Raw genomic sequence first — 25,000 nt, forward strand, 5'->3', positions numbered from 1 at the left:
GGATAACAGAAGTGAGTACTTTAAAAATAAACAAGAGGCGAAAATGTCATTTCCTACTTTTCCCATGGTGTCACTGATGTTCCTAAGCAGGGAAGAAACTCTCTTATATTCGTGTAGAAGGAAGTTGAAAGTGAAATTTCATAGCTAAATTACTAAAAACAAATGTCATGTTAAGAAAATGACGTTGCTGGTTTAGCTAACTGAAATTCCATCCAGCCACATTCCACATTCCTTCTTTGCTTCATGTTACATTACCGGTGACAGAAAGGACTATAGTAACTCTGATTTGGACAATAACTAAAGAAAACACTAATTTTAATATTAAAATTATTCTTGATAGAATTGGAGCAATCTATTCTCAATGGAATTAGTTAAATATACTATAAAATCTTGGATTATAACCAAGACAGAAATCTTAAGCTTGAGAGTCTTTAAAAATACATATTTGGCACTTATCTTTCATCTTATTTTACGAATTATGGGAATCTTAAACACATGGGGAAAACACTCAATTTCTTAGGAAATTAAAATGCTTTAAAAAGCTAACCAAAAATTTTTTAAGTCTATCAATGAGGCTTGCAGACACTGTCATATGGCAAGTATTATATCTAAAAATAAAAGCCTTTGTAGTGGAAAGTAAGAGCTAGCTGAGAGGAACTAAGAAAAAAGAAAACGAAACACAAGCATTCATTTTCTATCTACCAAGAAGTAATATATAACAAAGAACACAAGAGCTATAGCAAAATCCCCACACATCTCACTAATTGCAGCAGAACAGGCTTTTTCCTCAGATACGCAGGTTTCCGCAATGAAACTGTGCACAAGATCCTACTTGTCACTCGCCCTGGGAAGTACCATTAAGTATAAAGAGACTGGGAGTACCTCTAAATGTGGGATGACTGGTGCCTGTCACTACGTTTGGTGAAGAGGCACAGATTACCAAACCAGGCACCAATGAGATGGGTGCGCTTCAGAATTAGACAAGTGGAATTGAGCTATAGGGCCCATCAAGCCAAAAATCAACCTCGTGTCGACCCAGAAGATGTGCTTGTCTTCCGAAGGCCGATCCCACAGGGACTAGGAGACGGACCCTATCGGCACTGATAGTGTTACTGGTAAAAATACACATGATATACGTATCATAAACGTGGGATAAGGTACAACCAAGCACAACTTATCTCCTGGTAAATGCAAAAGCCTCTAGGGACTTACATTATTATTCTAAATATTCTGAAGCAAAATCCTTTCCCAACAACCACCTCAGATGTATAGTATTAAACACTCAAAATTTCAGAGCGTAGTGAGCATACTAGCTAGATAAGACACATTAAAATGAAACATTTGCCCAACAAAGATGCCAAACATCAGGGTTTGTTTTATTGCATGACGTTTGCATAAGAAAAATTATTGAAAACTGTAAGGCATCATGCAATCATCAATAAGCTAATTATTAACTGTACACTTAAGATAGGTGGACATATAATCTAAAATTTAAAAACTAGTTCCAAAAAAGTACATAAAAATTTTAACATGATGAGCTTTTAATTATGGTTTATATTTGTAGTTTCATATTGTTAAAAAGTGCTTCAAATGTGCTGCTGGAAAGTTGCCCTTTATAAATGGCGCTGGGGGTAATGTCACAGATTATAAACTGTAAAAACTAATTATCTTTATGGAATTAGAAAGCTAACATTGTGATAGTTAAACTTACTTGAATCACTTTTCAATTCTCACTCAGATTAAGTTGACATAATATTAATAATCTAAAAAAACCTCTGTTTTCTAGCCAACAAAAGTCTATTGAATTCAAGTTATGCATGTTCAGCAATCAAATCTCTGAGTAGGCCTGAGTGGCGAGACCTGGGCCCGACGCAGGCTGGTGTTAATCGATGTACTGTGCCATCCAGCGGAAGCCTTCTCCGTAACCTTGCCTTTTGAGCACACTGCACATGAAAACTTCTAAGGGCCGGGCGTTCAGTTCTTTCAGAGATACACTGCCCTAGAAGAGAAGGAAGATATTACACTCAGCGATCCCTTGATGAAATAAGAGCTCCATCCCCAGTAGAACTGTAGCTTTCATATGTCCAAGAACAAAAGGTGACTGAGATAAAGCCATGGCTGTTTGGCGTTGCAGTCCCCTAAACACACAGGAAGCTTCCTTCTCTCTACTTTAGGACAGAATGGGAAAGAGGCTGGCTTATGAGGCACACAAGAATGAAAATAATCTCTAACTTAGACAATAATTACCCATACGGGCTTCACAAATGTTAAGAATGAGCATTCTGAGTAGGTTTATGACTAAACAAGGCATTTCCTAAAATTAATATGGAATTGAGTTATTAGAAAGAAGACTCAGAAACAGACCAAAGTCTACCTGTCTAACATAAAAGTCTCCTTCCATAAGCTGCAGTATCTCTATACTGAAAGAGTATATATAAACCAAGGAAATTTTGTTTGTAAGACAATGGGATTTTTCAATACTAAGGTCCCTCTCCCAAACAAACCCCAGTGGAAATGAATGAAAAAATAATGCATCTTAAAGCTTACTATTAAGTATATGTTCAGAAAACCCCCAAACACTCCTATGCCCAAGCTGACATTTTATTTTTCTCTCTGGTGAAGTCAGGGCCTAAACATTGAACTGGGGGTGAAATACACACTGGTTTGCTTAAACACTCAAGTGTATTATTTGGTGGCTAATTCTGAGAATTGATGATAAATAAAGCTGAAAATTTTCATTTAGTTTCCCATAAGCGTGAGATTTGACATTTTTGTCATCACCACGAAAAGGTCTCATTCAGTGGTAGAAAGAACACCTGTAAGAATATTACAAAAGATGCAAATGTATAAACACCAGTTCTTTTAAATTTGAGTGTAGGTGGTATACAATATTATATTAATTATATCTGTTTCAGGTGTGCAATATACTGATTTGACAATGTGATCACCCCACTAATTCTACTAAATACCTGTTACCATGCAAACTTATCACAATATTATTGACTATATTCCCCTTCACCTTTTCCATCCATCCCCCACCCTTCCCCTGATCCCTGTGGCAACCATCCCTTTGGTATGTTTTATGAGTCTGTTTTTGTTTTGGTTGTTCGTTTTTTTTAGGTTGCATACGGTATTTGTGTTTCTCTGTCTGACTTATTTCACTTAACATAATGCCCTCTAAGTTCATCCATGTTGTCGCAAATGGCAAGATTTCATTCTTTTTTATTACTGCGTGTGTGTGTGTGTGTGTGTATACCGTGTTTCCCCAAAAATAAGACCTAGCCAAACAATCAACTCGAATGCATTTTTTGGAGCAAAAATTAATATAAGACCCGGTCTTATTTTACCATAATATAAGACTGGGTTTAATATAATAATAATATAATATAATGTAATATAATATAAGATAATATAACACTGGATCTTAATTAATTTTTGCTCCAAAAGACGCATTGGAGTTGATTGTCCAGCTACGTCTTATTTTCAGGGAAACACAGAGTGTGTGTGTGTGTATATGTCTCACATCTTTATCCAATTATCTATCAATGGACATCATATCTTGGGTATTGTAAGTAATGCTGCAGTGAACACAGGGTGCAGATACAATGGTGCCAAAAAATGTATATGCATTTTAAGAATGGAAAAAACCGTGTTAAAATTGTAATACAATGAATGACACTAGCATTCGTTTAATTAACGCCATCTGTTAAGCGAACATCATACTACACACTGCTACATAATTCAATTCAACTTCGGAAAGTAATACATAGATAACATTTCTTAAAATGTGTATACATTTTTTTGGCACCTTGGTATTTTTTCAAATCAGCTTTTTCGTTTTCTTCCGATAAATACCTAAAAGTGGAATTGCTAGGTCGTAAAGTACATCTGTTTTAAGTTTTTGAGGAATCTCCATACTGCACCAATCTGTAGTCCCACCCACAATGCACAGGGTTCCCTTTTTTCTGCATCCTTGCCAACACATGTTACTTGTTGACTTTTTGATAATAGCCATTCGGACTGGTGTGGTTTTGATTTGCATTTCCCTGATGATTAGTGATATTGAGTAAATGATAGTTTTTAACAACAACAAAAAAAGATAATGGGCTTGATAATAATAATTTTAAGACATTTCATTGCACACATGAAACTAATATAGTGTTATATGTAAATTATAACTCAATTTTCAAAAGCCAGACTGTCCCAATTGGACTAATATGCACGAGTACTGTTAGGGATAGTGTTGGAATAAACTATTTCAGAAGTAAAAATAAATAAATAAAAGACATTTATACTGTTGAACGAAATATTCACACTTGTCAGTTTTTTTTTCCTTTTACCTTTCCTGTTGTCTGACCATATAAACCAAACATCTCTCGTAACCTCTCCTCACTGATGGCTTCAGGCCTGTCGATCTTATTCCCAAGAATCAGTATAGGAACATTAGCAATGGTTTCATCGGTCATTAGTGACTGAAAAGAAAAGAAAAAAAGACGTGATGTTGATATGAAACCATCGGAAGGGCTTATTTTGACAAGATACCAAATGTGTATCAAGGACTCATTCTCTAACATAACATGTTAGTTTTGCCAACATTCTTTGGCAAATTTTTCCTCCATTTTACAGTGAGCTCAATGAACCCACCAGCTCAATTCTTCTCTCCCTAAGCCTCCTTCTGCAGATGCTCACTCTGCTCAATGGGTGAAGTACAGTGACTAGAGCCAACACCTTGACAACGGGCAGACCTGGTTTCATTTCTATTTCTGCTGCTTCTAAGATGTGAGATCTTGGACAAATAAGCCTCACCGAAGTTCAAAGGGAATTTGGAATAGCAGCACCTACCTCATGGAGTTGATCAGAGAATTAAATGAGGTAATATGCACAGTGTGTGGCATAAAGTAGGATCAGGAATTTCCTGACCCTGTTCCATGACCACAGAACCTACCTGGACTTTTTCACATGAACAAGTATTTGTTTGCCTGCTCTGGGCAGAGGCATGGTCAGGTGAGCCTTGTCACATCATGGTCCTGCTCTCTCTGTGGCCCCAGACTCGGCACTGGCCTTGCCTACTGCTCCTGAGCCCCTTTATGAAGCATCTGATCTCGGGGAGGCATGAGGGGTTAGCTACACATGGTCCTGCTCACTCCTGGGAGCGGCGACAAAGACAACATGTTATACCATTTCCAGGCTCTAGCCAACTCTTTAAGAAACTGGCATCCTAGGATGACCAGGGACTCAAGACCACGTCACTCCAGGAATATAGCAGACATAAAATAGACTACAAGGGCACACTTTGCACAGAGTGACTCAAGTCTTGAGGAAGGGAGCCTGTGTTAGCACTTCCTCAATAGCTACTCCCTCTGCATCCTAAGTGATCACTGAGCCCCACAAGTTGCCCAGAGTTACATCAGAAAAGCTGCACTCTGATACCTAGATCTCCAACCTATTTCCTCAGCTTACCAGAGTGATACAACTATGTTTAGTTTTAATTATTTAACTTACAACAAGTTCTTCTTTTGATTCCAACAGCCTTTCATGGTCTGCACAATCCACCAGAAATACAATGCCATTGATAGCAGGAAGGTAGTTTTTCCACACCCTTCGAGCTAACAAAAACAATTAGGAGTTACATTTTATTTGCTGGTCAAAACTAGCAGATGGTTGATGAAAGTATTAAGATATCAAGTGTAGTTATCTCTTAGCTGCAGCTACTTCACTACAGACTTAATCTTTTACCAAATGTTGCCAAAATCTTTCCAGAAGAAGAAATTTCAGGCTTTCCTTGATTGTGGGCAAGTCAAATACTTTACTGTGCCCCAATTTTCCCATGTTAGAAGTAGAATTAATATCTGCTACCAATGGACAATGATGCACATTAAGTTCATTAGAGAACCACTAATATTTTTATATGCAGTATTCATTTTCTGACATTTCTAGTTTATCAGGTTTGGGGTTTTTTTGGGCCAGTGATAAATTTGGAGTCAGTGGTAGAAGGAAATTAGTATCAAGTACAGACTTGTTAAATTAAAATAATAAAAGCAAACTGTTCCACTTATAACAGAAATTAACTAAAGTCTTTGAAACCATTAGGGTAATTTTTCCCATGACATTATTTTTTTAGAGAAAACAGTTTTTGGGATACCCAGAGGAAAATATCTTTCTTCTCTGACTTCAGTTTTATGACCTATCTTAAAAACAATAAAGATACGAAGTCTCATATAAGCTCCATTAGGTTCTAATTCTCTCTAATCGTTATATTCCAGAAATTACATATATTTCAAACAATTATTACACGTCTTTAAAATGTGCTTTCACTAGCCACAACCACTTAAAATCTTTTCAACTGTATATCACATGAGATTTTTAGAATGCCTACCAATTTTGTACTACTTATTTATGAATTATCATGTGCTGGGTATGCCAAGTCCTGTTGGGGATATAAAAAATGAACAGGATTTTAGTTCCAGAAAGTTCAGGAGAGGAGATAAGGCAATCTTTCGAAACTTGCAGACGTATACACAAATGTACTAAATGCTGTGGAAGTATAGCTGAGAGCACTCCCAACTGGGAGCAACGCTTAGGGAAGGTAGCAGCACTTACACTGGGCCCCGAAGGTGGGTCATTCGTGTGCAGGTGGGGATGGCATGAGCAAAAGCACAGACGTGGGAGAACACCGAGAGGGTTTGGTTTGGTTAAAGTAAAGAGAATGGGAGGGGAATAGTGGGAAATAAAGACTTGAAAAGTAAATTGGAATCAGATCATAGAAATTCCCAATGCCATGTCAACGGGTTTGGCCTTTAATTCGTAGGAATGAGTTAGCCACTGAAGGTTTGTCATACAGAGCAGTAACATATTCATAACATGATTATGACAATAAGCAAGAAGTGGATTGAAGCAGAGAGAGAACGGAGGCTCAATTTTGCTCATATGCTTTACCACAGAAAGCAATTCAGACTTAAATTGACCAGGAGTATCATGAAAATCACCCTTTGCTTTTAAAGCATTTATCTGGGGGTAATAATTTCTAAATTTTAAGTCTACTCTGGCCTTCCTTGGGTAGATGAGATTTCATTCACTGGAACAAAATGGTCATGTTTTTATTAAGTTAAAATAAAACAAAGCTACTACAAGCATAATAGAATCTTACCTTGAACATGTCCACCCAGATCAAAAGTTGTAAAGGTCATGCCAGCAATGGTTAGTTCTTCTGAGGCTAAGTAATAATAAAAAATATTTTTACAACATGAAAATCAGAAATCCATTTATGGCATATTGCTACTTAATGTTTGATTTAATATAATTGTAAAGGTCAAATCAAGCATTTAGGAAGTGATAAAAGAATTCTTTGATACAATTAGATATACTCCAATTCATACTGACACTAGAACACAAGTAATGGTAATATTCAAATCTAGTATTCACTACCCACCACAATCCAACACTTATTTATTTGAAGGTAAATTTTGTCACTTTACCTTCACAATATTTCTCTTGCTGAAAATGTTAATATAGTCAGACAATTTGTTGTGAATTCAAGTGATTGTTCCAACTGAATAATTTTTCCTGCAAGTCATCTTGAATGATATAGGTGAAATAAACAATTTTTTCTCATGTCTGTCATATTTCACAGGTGACAGTCTAATGACAAACACAATTATAATAAAAAATTTTGGCTATTATTTCATCAAGTGTTTTTTCTGCTCCCTACCATTCCCTTCTGGGAATTCAATTACAGGTTTGCTAGATGGCTTGATATTGTCCTACAAGTCACTAAGGTGCTCCTCATTTTTTTTTCCCCAGTGATTTTTCTCTTTGCTTTATTTTATAGTTTCTATTGTACTGACTTAAGTTCACTGGTCTTTCCTTCTGCAGTAGTGGCACTATCTAATTTGCTGTTAATCCTATCCAGTGAAATTTTCATTTCAGATATTACATTTTTCATTTCTTGAAGTTCCATTTGGTTCTGTCTTATATCTTCCATTTCTCTCATGACGTTCATGTTTTCCTTAAATCCTTGAGCAAATTCATAACAGCTATTTTAATTTCCTTATCTGCTAATTCCGTTATCTTTGCCACTTCCGGATCTGTTTCTTCTGATTGATTTTTCTCCTTATGGATGATACTTTCCTGCTTCTTTGCATGTCTAGTAATTTTTGATTAGATGCTAGATTTTGTATTCTTTTAAAGAAAGTTGGACTTTGTTCTAGCACGCAGTTAAGTGCTTATAGATAAGCTTTTAAGTTTAGTTAGGGCAGATCTAAAGTAGCCTTTACTTTCAGGCTACTCTAACCCTGTTACTAAGGTATCATCCTTCTGGAGTCTCTATGGAATGCCCTGTGTATTCAACCAGGTCTCTCCAGCCTGGCTGATGGGAACATGAACGATTCCTGGTCCCGTGACAGCTCTTGGGAACTATTTAGCTAACAGCTCTGCTACATTGTTCTTTCTCTAGAGATTGTTCTTTTGCCATGTGGAGTTTTACCCCTTGCATGCACAGATTGGTATTTAGCTATGAAAATTTCTGGAGTTCTTTCTCTGCAGAACTCCTTTCTCTTTGGTACTCTTGCCAAGCAAATTCTAGTCACCTCAGCCTCCCCAAATTTTGGTCTCTGTCTCCTCAACTCGGCAAGACTACTGGGTTATACTTGGGTTTCCTCTCCCTGCACCATGGTCTGAAAATTATCTCCTGTGATAAAGCTTGAATAAAGAAGGGTTTGTTTTCCTTCTCTCAGAAATCAGTCATGTGTTAGCTTTTGCCCAATATTTGAAAACAGTTGTAGTATATATTTTTGTCCAGTTTTCTAGTTGTTTACAGTGGGAAGGCAATTCCATACTCTATTACTCCTTCATGGCCAAAAGCAGAAGTCCCCTACAATTACAATGAAACCGTCAATATTCAGGATAATTGCTAAGGCCCCAGAGTAGTTTATCTTGTTAAAAATTCTGTATATAGAGCGCCAACTGAATAAATAATTAATACAATTTGTGTTCAAAGTGTGTTCCTTTCCATAAGGAAAAATTAATGCTTGGATGTGGTTGGTAAACTACCACTATGGTTACACTCAAAAGAAGTCCCAGTTTGAGTGATGAAAATACAGAGCACTGTTACCATCCCGGGAAGTTTCCTCTTGCCCCTTCCCAGACAATCCCCAGAAGCAACCACTGATCTGAATTCCATCACCACAGGTTGGTTTTCCCTGTTCTAGAATTTCCTATAAAAGATATCACACAGTATGTAATTTTTTGTGACCCACTTCTTCCATGAGTATAATATGCATCAGTATGTATCAGTAGTTTATTCCTCTTTCTTATTGAGTGGAATTCCATTGTTTACCCATTCTTTTTTTTAATGAACATCTGAGCTGTTTCCAGTTTGGGGCTATAACCAAAAATGCTGGTATAAACATTACTGTACAAGGATTTTAACGAACATATGTTTTCATTTCTCTTAGATAAATATCTGGCGGTGGAATTGCCAGGTTATAGGGTAGATATACATTTACTTTTTTCACATATGCTTTTGATTAATTGAAAAATACAAGTTTAAATGAATGTGAGTTGCAGGAAGGTTGAGATAGCATCTATTTTGTGCCACTGCTTTCTCCTGGTACTTAAAACAATGTCTGACATAAAGTAGGTGCTCAATAAATATTTGTTGAATAAATAAAAGAGAGCAACATCAAAAAATTAAAAAATGACTTACACCTAATATAAGACCACTCTGTAGTCTCTTCCAATTCTGCTGTTTTTGCAGACAATTTAATATACTCAATTTCACCATGATCATTTTTTCTTTAACAGTATTGTTCTTGTATCAGAATCTTATTTGCCAAGCCCCACTTTCTTCTCCTAATATAAAAAAAGATTTATCAATTTTATGAAATCTTCCTTTTCCAATTTCACTAACAGTTTTATAGATAAAATAGTACTTTGTTTTGTTCTTTCTCCTTCCTTGTTCTTTGAATATTTACTGAACTAAAAAACTATCATATTATCTACTTTTATGGTCCAGTTCTCGATTTTATACTCCTCATGAAAGCCACACTCATTATTTCATAATTAATCTGTGGATTAAGTTGTCTTTAAACTCTGTGTCTACTTGATTCATAGTTTTTTTCGACAGTAAAAGTGAAGTCACAGTTGTTTGTAAGTTAGGCTTCTTTCTAATAATTTTGTCACTTTACCTTCACTTTCTCAAAAGGTACCTATTACATAACTTTATATACAGGATGGCATACATTAAGTTATTGACAGAGTCATTATTAATGCCTTTCAGGTAGTCTTTTTTAGAGAAAGCCCAGTCAATTATTTTTAAGTTCTTTTAAAACTTTCCATAAGTATAGCAATGCATGCCCTGCTTTGGAATAATTTCATGGTCTTTATATTAGATACTGTTGAAGTTGTTAGGATGAGAAAAGTAACTGTTTAATAACTTGAGAGTCACCAGTAAAATATAAGAGTATAATCTATCCACCGAATAAGGATTAAAATAGTACAGTTTTAAAATTTGAAAGAACTTTAGGTTATGTAAACAAGGTAATAATGACTATTTATAGCCTAAGCAATATCTGGTTAGATAGACCTTAATGATGTCATAATCCCTGAGACAATAACTTTTTAATTCCTCTAGCTGGAGAAGGGTGTACTAACTGATAAGAAGATATGAGTATTATTTCAAGATCTACATATACTCCCTAAGAGTTGAGTCTCAAAATATACTATTTTGAGAACAGGTCTAATCACCTGATCATAATTTATACACCAAAAAAACACACCTCAAAACAATAAAACTTTTGGTTAGCACCTATGAATTGGTATCACTTGATAAAGTAATAACATTGTATGGAGGAAAATACTTACTGGGATGTAACGTTGGGACATGTTGTCCAAGTCTGTCATCTTTTAGCATGTGTAGCAATGTTGTTTTTCCCGCATTATCCAATCCAAGAAATACCAATTTACCAGATTTCTTATATAATCCTGCAAAGTAAGAGCTATGATTAGTCAAAGTGGTATCTGACACAGATTTATCCAAATAAAATGACTTTCAATAAAAGTATAATACTCAGTTTAGATAGATAATTTTCCTAATTACTCTTGATTTTTGATAAACACCTATTAATCTTTTGAACTTTAAGATTTTATAAACTGGCCTGAATAAGCCTGGATTTCTAACCTATTTTTAAGTGGTTTTTTTTGCTGTTGTTTTATTTTTTTAATTATTCTTTTCAATTGTGGTAAAATATATGTAACATAAAATGTACCATTTTAACCACTTTTAAGTGTCCAGTTCAGTGGCATTAAGTACATTGACACTGTTGTGTACTATTTTTAGTTTTGAAGAACTATTTTAAATCTATTATAATTTGGGAAATCAAATCATTGTAAAACTAAACTTTGCCGCTGTCAAGAATGTCTGTGTTACCTAAACTTATCTGCAAGGCCAAAATGCCGATTCCCTTGACAATTTAGGGGTAAATACCTGTGTCCTCTACTAGAGAAACACTCAGAAAACAGTTGACATCATGTATTTATGAAGCCAAATCAAAATGACAGTGAATTTTTTCAGTGAAGTTTAGTTTATTGTCAAATTTTCCTGAGAATTAGGTTAAACTATTCACAGGATTGCACAAAAGTAAGCAACAACAAAGAAATAAACATGTAAGTTTAGATGTATCAACCAAGCACTGATAAAGTGATAAACAGAAGACAGACAGCATTGACCAAACTATCGTAGACTGGCATTTACTGCAAAATGCCATATTGAGCTTTATTATTTTCTTGAAAGACTTTTTTAAAGAGCAGTTTTAGGTTTACAACAAAATTGAGAGGAAGGCACACAGATGTCCTATGTATCCCCACACAGGTAACCTCCTTCTTTATCAACGTCACTCACCAAAATGGTACATTTTTAACCAAGGATGAATCTATATTGGCACATCATAATCACCCAAAGTTTCCCTTAGGGTTCACCCTTGGTGTTGTACATTCTGTGTTTGGACAAAGGCATAATGACATATCCATCATTATAATATCAAAGAGTATTTTTATTGCTCTAAAAATCTGTGCTCTGCCTATTCATCCCACTCCACCCCCACTGATCTTTTTCTTGTCTCCATATTTTTGCCTTTTCTAGAATGTCATATAGTTGAAATCACACAGGATGTAGCCTTTCCAGATTGACTTCTTTCGCTTAGTAATATGCACTTAAGTTTCCTCCATGTCTTTTCATGGTTTAATAGCTCATTTATTTTCAGTGCTGAATAATATTCCACTGTCTGGATGTATCACAGTTTATCCATTCACCTATTAAAGGACGTCTTGGTTGCTTCCAAGTTTGGGATATTATAAAGGAAACTGCTATAAACATCTGTGTGTAGGTTTTGTGTGGACATAAGTTTTCAACTTTTGGGTAAATACCAAGGAGCACGATTGCTGGACTGTATGCTAGGAGTTTGTTTAGTTTTATAAGAAACCACCAAAGTGTGCCATTTCGCACTCCCACCAGCAAGGAATGAAAGTTCCTGTTGCTCCACATTCTCACCAGCATTCAGTGTTGTCAGTGTCTGGATTTCGAACATTCTAATAGGTGTGTGGTGTTACTAAAGTTTATTCTTCATGTGTTTAATTTTCTAACATCCATAGATTTATATGAGGACAGGGATATAGTAGCAGCTCGAAAAATATTTACTCAGTCAACAAATGAACTTTTAAAGACATTAGGCAATTATAGGGTCAGGCCACCCATTTTCTAGTAAGTTCGTGCCAAAATAACACCTAGTTCTTTATACACATTTAAATTTAAACAGTAAATTTTTTGAAGTCCTAATCTTTTGATCACCTACTGGACCAATAATTCTGATCCTATGGGGAAGACTGTTCCATATTTACTTGAGCTTGGACACTACATAAGTCCTTTATGAACTCTGACTAGGAATTTCTTTAAACATTTCTATTTCTTAAAAGGTTTCTACATAGATTGTTTCTAACCAATGCAATCAATCTTACCATCCTAACTTTTAAATAGTTAAAAGTGTATTGGATAAGATTCCAAAAAGGAAAATCTACAACATTTAGACTTCAATCCTTAAAGTGGGTTGGACTAAATTCTTATTTTGTAGTAGGCACTGTTAAACACCAGTATATATTATTTCATTTAACAATATACCTCAAAATACCTCTTTGAAGAAGGCATTATTATCCTCCTTTTTACAGAGGGGAAACAAAGCCTCAGAGTTAACTTGCTCAAATGCTGAAGTCAGATCTGAGATTTGAACCCATGTCTGATCCCAAAGCTTTGGTTCATTTCCATTTTTGTACACTGCCTCCCAATGTTAGCCATATCAACCTTCTTGTTCCTGATTGTGATGCAATCTATTTAGTCACTTCACATAATTCAGCACAGACTCATTGTTCTGTAAACTGAGAAATAGATTCCAACCTGTTACAACCCCAAATCCCAGCATAATAGTTTAAAAACCCCTATTTCTGACCCAGATGCTTGTTAAATATGTTACAAAATACTTCATTCTGATAAAATGACTTAAGAATTCTCTTGGAGGTAGTATAGAGAGATCTAATATTTGACCAGTATAAAATGAGAAATTTTATTTTAAAAAAGAAAAAAACAAACAAAAAAACCTTGGTTTTTAACAACTTGCAAATACTGAGGTTCAACTAAGAAATAATAATAGTGACAAAATTTGATCTTATATTTTTATCCTTTTAATATATAGTAGTTAAACAAAATTTACACATTTTCCAAACAAAATTTATTGCTTTGGTTAAGATTATGTTTGTGGAGAAAGAAATATTTATAAAGGAGATACCATTGCTTAAGTATGGCTGTGGCCAGTTTGAAACTATGTTGACCAGTCTGTAATTACATGAAAGCTTCTCTTTCTGCCAATTCACAAGATGATGATTACATGGAGACTAAACTTAGGGCAAAATTTGAAAATGGGAGACCAGAAATATTTTCAATAATGATTACAATAACAAAGTTGTATATATCTCAATATAAAAGTTAATGAAAAGCTTGTTTCACTAAAAAAAGGTGACAAGTCAAGGGTGTCAATAAATGAACGAGAGGCTAAGATTTTTCCTGTCTTTAAAATCTATAAAGAGAGGAAGATCACTATGCAGAATTGCTGGGTAAACAAGTCTCATTTAGCAGATTAAAAAATGCCATTTATGATATGCCAGCCACTTTATAGAACATGCATTTTTATAACAAAAATAATAAATTGGATTCCTGTGAGGATTAAATGAGACAAAGCATGTAAAGCACTTAGGTAAACTGGCTAAAAAACGGTAGCTATTCCTGTTAATAATATTCCCAGCAACAACCTTAAGAAATAGAAATTATTATTGTTATATTACAGATAAGGAAACTAAGGCTAATGCGGAGAATGTGCCCAAAAGTACATAATTTACAAGGGATACAATGAGTAATTAAACATACTTGTATGATTTTAAAGCCCACATTCTTAACTACTGGGTTATATATAAAGAGGCTCTACACAAACAAGCACTTTTATATCATTCGGCTTGAATGGATAACAATACAGAACAAAGGGCCAACATTACCTAAAAACTGTAGCACACTGCTGAAACCACTGTAAATCCAGTCAAATATGAAGGACATATCCAAATCTTATACGGTCTGAAAAAAAAGTGTTTTGAATTTAGTAGTCAACATTAAACACCAATATACATTAAATGCCAACAACATGAAACACCAACTCTGAGTAAATAATCCTACGACAAACACCTACTACGAAGAATTAAACACTTAATCCAGGCTGGTTTAACCTGATCTATATTGATACATAAAAAACAAAAGAGCATTAAAATACCAGGTAGAGACCATTCTTTGCCCATCAAAGTAACCAACATGAAAAAAAGAATTATAACAGCCAGGACTAGAAAAGATGTGGTAAGAGGCATGTTAGTGGCAGTATATAAATTGGTGCAAATCTTTTTCCAAACCAGTTTGGCAATAATATATCTGTTGATACCATCTGACCCAAGAATTCTACTTTTAGAAATTGTCCTAAATATGGAAAAGCTTTATATATAAAGATGTGCATTAAAGGGTTATGTAGGAAATATTTTGGAAATAATCCATATTCAACAGTAAATTAAATCAAGTACAGTATATATGGCCTATTGAATATTTACCAAAACAATGGAGGCAGGGAGGAATATTTACCAAAGCAAAGTAGGGGAAGGAAGAGCAGGAAGAAGAGAAGAAAGTTTATGAATAATGAAATAAGTTTCCAAGTCTGATTATACCTATAAAGAGTAAAAACCCTTTTTCTATTTCTTTTGGTCTTTTGTAGCAGTTGGTACCAGGTGGTAAATTTCTGTGTTTGTTTGTTATCTTTCTGCATTGTTCAAATTTTAATCAATTACTGAATGTTAAAAATTCTAAAGATGGTAGAAAATGCAGAGTATAATTCAATTCAGCATTTCATGACACATGCTTGATAAACTAATAGTGTTAATAAGGAAAACGAGGAAAAAAGCCTCTTAAGAAAGATCATGTACTGTATACAGAAATATATTTTCATATTAACAAAGTTCATTTTCTAGAGCTGAACAACAACAAAACCCAGTCCCAAAACTTGGGCCAAATCCAGTGAGTCTGAAGGGTTGTGCTATCTTTGACATTCTTTAGACAAAGTATAACACACAACACTGCTTTCTTTAACTACCTCTCATTCCAGTGGGCTGCCAAGCTTGACACAGATGGGCCCCCAAACTCAGAATTCCTAGAGGATAAGGTGTTAACAGACCATATCGTCTGAGAGTAGGAGACAGAAAAAAGAGACAGCCTACCTCCAGTTTGTACAAGGCATAGCAGTGTTTACTAGATGCCCTGGATTCTGGCAATAGCCTCATCCCTCTACTATCCCCTTGAACTAGTACGAACAGAATTTTGTTCTTGCAACCTGTTGATTTCGTGATTAAGAAAGAGTAACTGGCAAATTGTGAACAGTTTCATGTGTCAGTATCACAAGGAGAACTACAACAGCAACGTGTGTGTGTATTATATACACAAGAATCTAACATCTCAGAAGTTATTTTATTCAAATCGAAAATTACACCTCCTTCTACTATTATTCTAGATCATGTAGAAATTGAAACTTGCAGTTAAAGAGAAAACATATAGAAGTGGGTTATCTTTTTTTAGGTATGATACATGTTTGTCAAAGAGAATCATAATTTTCAGTGTAAAAAGTCCAACAAAACAGTGGTGTGTTGAGATATTTAATTCAATATATGTTTACAGAGCTCATATTATTTCCAAGGTCCTGAGCTAGACATCATGAGGAATACAAATATTGATGATAAACATAGCTCCGTCTCTCAAAAAGGTTATAGTCTCTCAAAAAGGTCAGTTAGCAACACTAGTTAGTGATTTAACTGCAAAATGTTAAAACTGCATAGAATATTATTTATGACGGTAAAAACTTACCCTAGAGTTTCAAGACTTACACAAGCACAAAGAAAACAAAATGCCCATATTGTAAATCGTAAGCTACTAGGGGATTAATGATCATAAGAGCATAAAAGCTGAATAAAAATAAACAGAAATAAAAATAAAAATGCAACAGGAAGAGGGATGGTATGCTCACAAGTCCTGCTTGTCTCTACATCCAAAGTCCTATTCCCATAGTTCTACGGCGACAAGGTGCAGCTAAGGAAAGGTTTCTTGGGAGATGTTTAACTCAACTCTCGAAGATTAAGTAAGAGTTTGCTAAAAGGTGGTAAAGGTTATACTGTGTACAGAGGTGTGAAACTGAATGGGTACAGCAAAATGTCAGGTATTGTTAGATGATATGATTGGGGTTAGGGAACTGCAAACTGAGAGTAAAATTCAATGGGTAAAATTAGTGAGGTCGGAGACAGAGTGATAAACAAATCTGAGACTAAATTTAGGCACTTCGTCTTCATGCTTGCTACCTACATATGTAAACATAAGAAACAATACTGAATCAGTCTTTCAATTTCATAAAACAAAGCAAAACAAACAAGCAGCTACCATATATTGAACGCCTGTAAGCAGTATGGTCGAGAGGTTAGAGCAGGAGCTACGGAGCCGGGACTTGACCACTTACTGTCTACCTTAGGAAAGTGACTTCACTTTCCTCACCTATAAAATGGGGTAATAGTAGCTACCTGAGATGGCTGTTGTGAAGATTAAATAATTAACACACACAAAGCACTCAGTATCTGGCATAGAGTAAGCATTCAATATTAGCTGCTGTTATTATTTTTTCTACTGTACGGCCCACAGTACTACTGTGTTTCCCCGAAAAGAAGACCTAGCTGGACCATCAGCTCTAATGCGTCTTTTGGAGCAAAAATTAGTATAAGTCCTGGTCTTATATAAGACCTGGTCTTATTTTACTATATTTTACTATAATATAATAAGACATAAGACCCGGTCTTATTTTACTATAGTCTTATATTAATTTTTGCGTCAAAAGACGCAGCTATAGCTGATTGTCTGGCTAGGTCTTCTTTTCGGGGAAACATGGTAGACACTTTACCACCCCATGTCACCACTAACCACCCCAACAACCTTTCAAAATAAATGTTATTGTTCCCATTTTACTAAAGAAGAAACAAACTATAATAATTAAAACTCAATTATTACTGATTGGCACATCTACGTTTCAAACCAGTGTCTTTCTGATTTTCATGTCCATGCCGTTTCCCTTACATTGCAGTGGCTCTCTAAAGCTTTGTAATAAATAGTTTTAACGGTTTAAATTTGTTTAACTGATTGCGTACCATCTTTAAATCACTCCAACTGACAACTCTGACATGTAATTCCTTCCTCTCCCTCACATCCCATATCCAGTTATTCCCCAATTCTATGCATTTCTGTGGTGAAGTCTCAAACTATTTGATTCCTACAGGAGCCACCTAGTGAAGAACCTTTTGCCACATTTCTAAACTACCATCTTAACCTCAAAATTTGTTTCTACCCATCTCTGCATGCCCTCCACACAGTTTCATCAAAGTGTCATCTTGGGCGTCACTTGTATAGTCAGAGTGACTATAACTCCCAGTTTGCTGGGGACATTCTCAGCAGTTATCGCAGTGTAATTAATACTGCTTCCTTTTACTCTCAAAAGGGTCCTGATTTAGATTTCAAATTATGTGGCTACCCTATACATGTGGATGAAGAGCCACTGGACATGTGTGAGCTGAGAAATGATTCAATCAAACTCCCAATCCAGTATTCCAGAGCTTCCACTAGCTACCTTCTACCGCGTTTCCCCGAAAATAAGACCTAGCCGGACAATCAGCTCTAATGCATCTTTTGGAGCAAAATTTAATATAAGATCTGGTAATATATTATAGACTTGGTCTTATATTAAAATAAGACAGGGTCTTATATTAATTTTTGCTCCAAAAGACACACCAGAGCTGACTGTCTGGCTAGGTCTTATTTTCGGGGAAACACGGTAGCTGCCTTTCCAAGCGTAATCCATATTACTCCCCTACTTATAGCTTCCTCTGGGTCAAGTAAACCGCTTGCCATTCACCGCTGCTGACCTGTTTTTTTACCCCCTTCAAACCTCTACCCATTCTTCCCAACATCAGAATGTTCTCCCACCATCTCTGCCTAAAGTCCTCCTGCCTCAAGCACTAGTCAAATGTGATGGAAGAAATGAGTTCTCACTCGAGATGGTCTTTAAGGGACAGATAGGGGTGGAAGAACCAACAGAACCTTGAAAGGGTAGAACTAGAAGAGACAGTGGCAATAGTGGAAAGGAAAGAAGTTAGCCCCATCAAAGACAACTGCAGAGATGTCATAGCTGGCTTTGGTGAGAAGGAGACAATGAGCATGAGAGCATGAGCCTGTTAAAACAGCCTGCAGTGGCGTGGTAGTGCGGGAGAGCCTCTGCCAGTATTTACAACACAGCAGAGCCTATCCCCATGATTAACTGTGCGACCTTGAACAAGTTACAAGTTTCTTCTGCAAAGTCTCTCAGGGTGTTGTAAGGATCAAATGAGATTAAAATGAGCAAAGTATTTAATACTTGGTTGCTGTTGTTAATTGAGAAGTGAATGGGACAGCAGCTTAATAGGTGGAGGCAGTGAGGAGAGAGCCTTTCAAAAAGTTTGAAATGAAATGAAGGAAATGAGATTTTCTTCTTAAGGGTGAGGCTTGAGTACGTTGATAAACTGAAGGGAAGGAGCAGTTAAAGATGAAGAGAAAGTAAAGGAAGGAATTAACCAAAAGGGGCAAAGTTTCAAGAGGAGCCTGGGCTGAGAGTACATCTCTTCCTGCAAGATTAGAAGGGAGGGCCAGGAAATGTATAGTAAAGGTGGCAGGAATCTGACTCCAAAAGTGAAGAAGGGGTGTACAGAAAGTCTGAGGAGCAGAGTGAGGATTAGAATAGCTACTGTGGGGGAAAAGATCAAGTTAAAGATGGTTTGAAAGAGTCAAGTTCTCGGCTGGGGTTGAAAACATTCACAGCAGGGCCAATCTGCACTGATTTCCAATTTCCCCTGTCTCTTCCTCACCCTCACTTCCCAGCAATGCTCAGCTTTAGAGAAGAACATTGAGTGAACAGGCACTAGGGGCTTCCAGAATAGGGACTATAAAAAAGACAAGGGAAACAGGAAATTGAGAGTACTAGTGAGAGGCTGAAGTGATCTGATCAGACGTTCAGGCTGAGTGGATAAAGGTATAAAGGCAGGCAGTGCGTGGGCCTGGGATGGGGATTGAACGCAGGTTTTTCACAATAGAGAACTGGGAGAAGAGGGGGAGAGTCTTTAGTGGGAAAGCAGGCACAGATGTAGTGAAAGGCTGAAAGAAGTGAAAGGTGGGCCATAATTGTGTCAGCAAAGTGGAGGAGAATTCAAGAGAGGATCAGGTCTGGGTGGTGGCAAGCTCCGAGGCCTGGCTCTGGCATAGACAGCTGAAGAGAACTGGAGTGAAAGCTAAGGGAAGCCAAACTAGGATATACTGTCCACACTGACAGTCAGTGGAATAACCTAGAAGAATGGAGGGCACTGCTTTAGAAAGCAAGACTGAATCAAGTGGCAAAGTCCTCACTGAAGGTGACTGTTGGAGGGTATAAGGACTAATGGAGGGTAGAATGGGGTAAGCCTTGAAGGAAAAAGGATTTTTTTGCATAAGGATGGTACCAATTTGCTGCTATAAAATTTGTCCTAAGAGACATAATTTAATAACATATATGGGGAAACTCTGCTTTAGTAGATAATGAGATTGTGTATATTTCTATAAAGTCGTGGTTTCTAAGAACCTTAAAACAAGCTAGGAGTTGTCAGTCGTTTTAAAGTAGAGGTAAAAATGCTCAACTAAGAATAAAAGTTACTTAGCTACAAACAGATACTGAGCCCTGAGAACAGGTTACACAACATCATGAATACCCTATTAAGACATATGAAGAGCAAAGGTCAAAAACAAGGAAACATGTACACGTCAGCAGATTTATTTATTGCACGAACACCAAACAGGAAAAGTCTCTATGCAGATTAGAAAAGTGATCTACTCAAGTAACGTGAAAATCAGCGCAAATAACTCTCAGATTACAAATAACTTCTTAAAACCTTATTCCATTAAACTTCTACGGATGATTTTCATTTATATGAAATGTCCAGAATAGGTAAATTCTTAAAATAAGTCGATTAGAGGCTGCCAGACCCGAGGGGAGGGGGAAATGGGAAGTGACTGCTAATAGGTACTAGCTTTCTTTTTGGGCTGATGAAAATGTTCTGGAATTAGATAGTGATTATGATTGCACAGCTCTTGTGAATATACTAAAACCACTGAGTTGTATTTAGAAGGGTAAATTTTATAGTATGTGAACTGTCTCTCAATAAAGCTATTATAAAAAAATTAAAGTCAAATTAAAAAATTTACATGGCCTTTTAATATTTACAACAAATTTATTTAAGTAATTAGGCAGAACCATTTAGGTATCAACTTTAAAAAAAACACACATAATATGACAAGATACAAGTACTCCAAAAAGTACTGCTGGGAAAAAATAAAAAGCTACCATAGTCTAGAGGCAAATATGATATCAGAGTAGGATTACAGAACCAATACATTAGTAACTTTGGGAAGTAAAGAATGGTAGAGCTGTGGTGAAATGCAGAGTACCTACCCTAGAATTAAACAAAAATATGGACTTAATATGCATCTTCTATTATTTCCATCTTTTGGAATACTATTATTTCATTCTGAGAAAGCCAATCTTTCTGAGCCCATTTCCTCCTACATATAATGGGAATACCATCTGCCTCACAGAGTTGTAAGAATGATTCAATATGATAATGTACCTGAAAACACCTTGAATATTATTCAATACAAGATGGTATCAACTTATTCAGACTAAGTTGAAATTAAATGCACAAAAATTTAAATGCCAATTTTCAAATTAACTTAAATATGAAAACATTTTTAATGGTATTCTGATTTTACTTTAAATATTAATGCAATACTTGACTGTCACCAGAAAAGGTACGAGACTAGTTTCCTTCAACTCCAGATAAAAAAAAAAAAAATCACTAGAAAAGATGAATCACAATTTTCTACCCAATTGTGTCAGGTTTATGATTAAAACATGTACAAACTACAGAAGATGAGTATACTTTCTGTAAGCTAATTTAGGAATTATATACACATCTCTCTCAAATTCAAACCGTATTAGAAATATAAAGAAGGCTTGACCATGTTTTGTCGAATTTCAGCAAGGCCCTGTGCATTACTAAGGATGGACAGTAACAATGTGGACTGTTTCAAGACAATGGCTGCTTTAGAAATATTCTCCCCTAAAATTGTTAGATTTTCTTTCTACAGCCTTTAATGTTTTGAAACAGTGATGTAAATAAAAAATACAGAAAACATTTTAGGATTGAATACATAACAATCACAAAAATGGAACGAAACCTTTTGGTTCACGTACTTAACGAAAAGTATATAGTCAAGTTTCCTGTAGGGAAGTGACACTTGATGGAAAGAAGGCTAAATCTTTGACAAATATAAACAGTAGGATTTTTTTTTTTTTGAAGAGTGAGAGAAGGGGGCGGGGGAATCTATATTACAAAAAAAGTTGTTTGAGTCTGAGTACTGAACTTGCCTATATTTAATTAAGAAAATGAAAATTGACATAATGACAAATTCAGTCCTTAAAATACTTCTAATTAAAATTGTCTTAAAAGCTATAGGCAAGGAAGTGAAACTTTCAACACTGTGATTGTAAAATTATTTGCTTAGTAATGTTTTACAGAGAAATAATTTAAATGAGTTTCAGCCACATGTACTTAAAGAAGAGGGTGGAGGAACAATGAATCATTACTATAGAATTCTGATTTGTAAGCTTCAAATGATGTGGCAGTGATTTTTATTTCTGATAGGCTTATCTTTTGTTTCAATTCTTGCTTGAAGTGGCAAGGAAAGGTAGGTTAAAATATACCTTCTTTAAGCTGCTAATCTTCCTTATTACTGAAAGTGCTTCTCTAACGTTTCTAAAATAAAGGCAATGGCAATACCTTCCTTTTCTGCAAACTCAGAAAATGCCAATGAATCTTAAGTATCAAAATATTTTGGTAACGAATGCGAATCCACTAAAACAGTATTAGATATACACATTGCTTTGATATATTAGAACCACTAATTATTGACAAATTGTAAAATCTCCCTTTATTCCTCATCTGTAAAATAAAGATGATACTACTTACTACCTTCCTTAGTGGATTGTTGTGCGCATAGCTAGCGCCTTACATAGCAGGCAATGTAAATGTTTTCTTTCGTTTGCTTCAATGAGACTTAGTATTAACTGGTATTTAACACTAAACATAGGACGTTCTTCAGAGTAAGACACGTGGTAATACAGAGCTTGATATAAGACCCTGCAAATATATTAGTTTTAATTTTTCAAGATAAAAGGATTTCTTCACCTCATTTTACCCAATGTATCCAATACCTTAAATCCTGACGAGTTTGGTTCTTCCGGCCAACGATGTCAGTATTCGCCGTTGTCAAAACAAATTTCTATCTTGTTGAAAAATCTTGAACAATTTATAAATCATTATAATTTTCCCCCAATAGTGTATCTTTTCCCCACTCAAATGGGACTTGGGCATGGCAAAACGTTAACTACTACTAGTAAGGAAGCTCGGTTTACCCCTAACTAATCGGAGAGCTGAAAAACAACACGCCGCTACACAGCCTCTTGAGCTGTCATCAAAGATTCCCGCTGCCTCCACCTTACCAGGTGAGGAAACTGAGGCCGAGGGGAAGGAAGGACTTGCCCGCAGTTTAGAGTCATGTCGTTCTTTCCTGAAATAACCCACTGTTTGACAGCAGCGGTGACCTACCCGGAGGACCATCACAGCAGCCCCCGCGGGTCAGGAAAGGAGCTCATTCTGCCTCGCGACTCCTAATTCCGGGGCAGAAAACAGGCGCCCCTGCCTCGCCCGGCCACAGGCAGGGACCCGGGTGGGCCAAGACCCCAAAAGTGCGCCTTCCCCGGGGTTCACAGCTGCCGCCCGCCGGTTCTCCCGGGAGGAAAGGCCGCCGCTCACCTGCGATCGGAGACAACGCAATTCCTCGCTTGGTGTCGGCCCTACACCCTCGAGACCCAACTGCAAAGCGCGATGGCTGCCGCAGACCCAGGTCGCGTCAGCTCCTTCCGGGCCGGGGGTGCTTCACTCCGGACTGTCCGCAGGACCGTAGAGCAGTGCGACCGAAGTTCCGCCTCCTAGGAGTTCTGCCGCCAATTCCCTGGCTGAGCTCTCCTGTGGGCCTGGCCGGCCTCCCCGCAGCCCTGCCTCCACAAGAGCTCGAAGGTTCAGGGGCCTGCGGGCATAAGCAGAGAAGGAAACGTTGGTTCCCAGTTTGGGGAAATTATCCGTGACATCGTTTTTTAAGAATACACTTTTAAAGTACACCTGTTTCTCGAATTAACAAATGATTTACAAAATGTAACTGTGCCAGGTAATGTGTTGGGTGCTGGGTATTGAATTTTAAATAAGACTGTCTTGACTCTGCAGTTCTTGCTAATGGATTAGCGTTACGTTCCTTAAATGTGTTTAAATGGGAATGTTTGGGTGCCTTGAATGGAAGTGTGATGACAATGCTTCCAAGATTGCTCTTGTCCAGGTAAGAATGTCCAAACCTGTAGAGAATTTTTATAAAAATGTATTTGAGCCAAACAGGATACACCTGGAAGCAAGACTTCAACAGATTGAGAAAAATACTTCATAGAAGGACAGCTTGCAGGTTTTTTGTATTTTTTTCCATGCATTTGGAATTAAGGAAAGCAAGTAAGAAAGATTAAATGAAGGTGGGAGAAAGCAAGATGAAGATTGGATTATAGGATAGTTAACAAAATGATGTGTTCCCTTGAGGGTGGTGGGGCCTGAGAAAGGATTTGTCTGACATTTCAAAGAACAGTGGACAGGGCTTGCTTAAAGCAAAGATAAACCTTTTACTAAAGAAATTATATGCCTGGGGTGTGACTTACCCACCATGACCTACCCAGTTAGGAATTTCAGATCAGAGCACCCTGTGAGGTTACTTTCAGTAGAACCCCCTTTTCATCCACACTCTCAAGCCTAGAATTGTAGTTGATGGGGACAGAAGGAGGAGCTGTTTGAGGAATGAAGCAAATGTTATTCAATTCTCAACAAAGTCTGTAACTGGCCCTGTTGGATCTCCCCCTCTTTCTTCTCCACCTTCAGGACATGCCTCACTCCATGTGTCCTCCCTTTGCACTTGCCATTCCTTCTGCCAGAAAGGCATGTTGGTAGCAAAAGTAAAGGTGATATCAAAGTCCAAAGTTTTAACTTGGATTAGTGAGTCTACTCTCTGTTTCCACCACTGGCAGCTTGCTGCAGGCCATCATCATGTCCGGCCTGGGTTACTGCAACAACTGCATCCTTTTCCCTTCAATCAATTACCCTCACAGCTGTTGGACTAACTTTTTTTTTTTAATTC

At 36.6% G+C, this 25,000-nt stretch overlaps 1 protein-coding gene across 1 annotated transcript; it reads right to left on the bottom strand.

The window, feature by feature from the left end:
* Positions 1–1,351: 1,351 nt before the first annotated feature.
* On the bottom strand, positions 1,352–23,768 carry SAR1B (secretion associated Ras related GTPase 1B). The gene is made up of 7 exons (XM_033096079.1): positions 23,587–23,768; positions 14,590–14,665; positions 10,861–10,980; positions 7,148–7,213; positions 5,503–5,606; positions 4,341–4,472; positions 1,352–1,999 (listed from the first exon to the last, which is right to left on the bottom strand). The coding sequence occupies exons 2-7, from the start codon at positions 14,645–14,647 to the stop codon at positions 1,883–1,885; spliced, it is 597 nt and encodes a 198-aa protein (XP_032951970.1). The 5' UTR covers positions 14,648–14,665; positions 23,587–23,768; the 3' UTR covers positions 1,352–1,882.
* Between the last annotated feature and the right edge of the window lie 1,232 nt (positions 23,769–25,000).

The sequence above is a fragment of the Rhinolophus ferrumequinum genome, chromosome 24, assembly GCF_004115265.2.
Source record: "Rhinolophus ferrumequinum isolate MPI-CBG mRhiFer1 chromosome 24, mRhiFer1_v1.p, whole genome shotgun sequence".
NCBI classification, from domain to species: Eukaryota; Metazoa; Chordata; class Mammalia; order Chiroptera; family Rhinolophidae; genus Rhinolophus; species Rhinolophus ferrumequinum.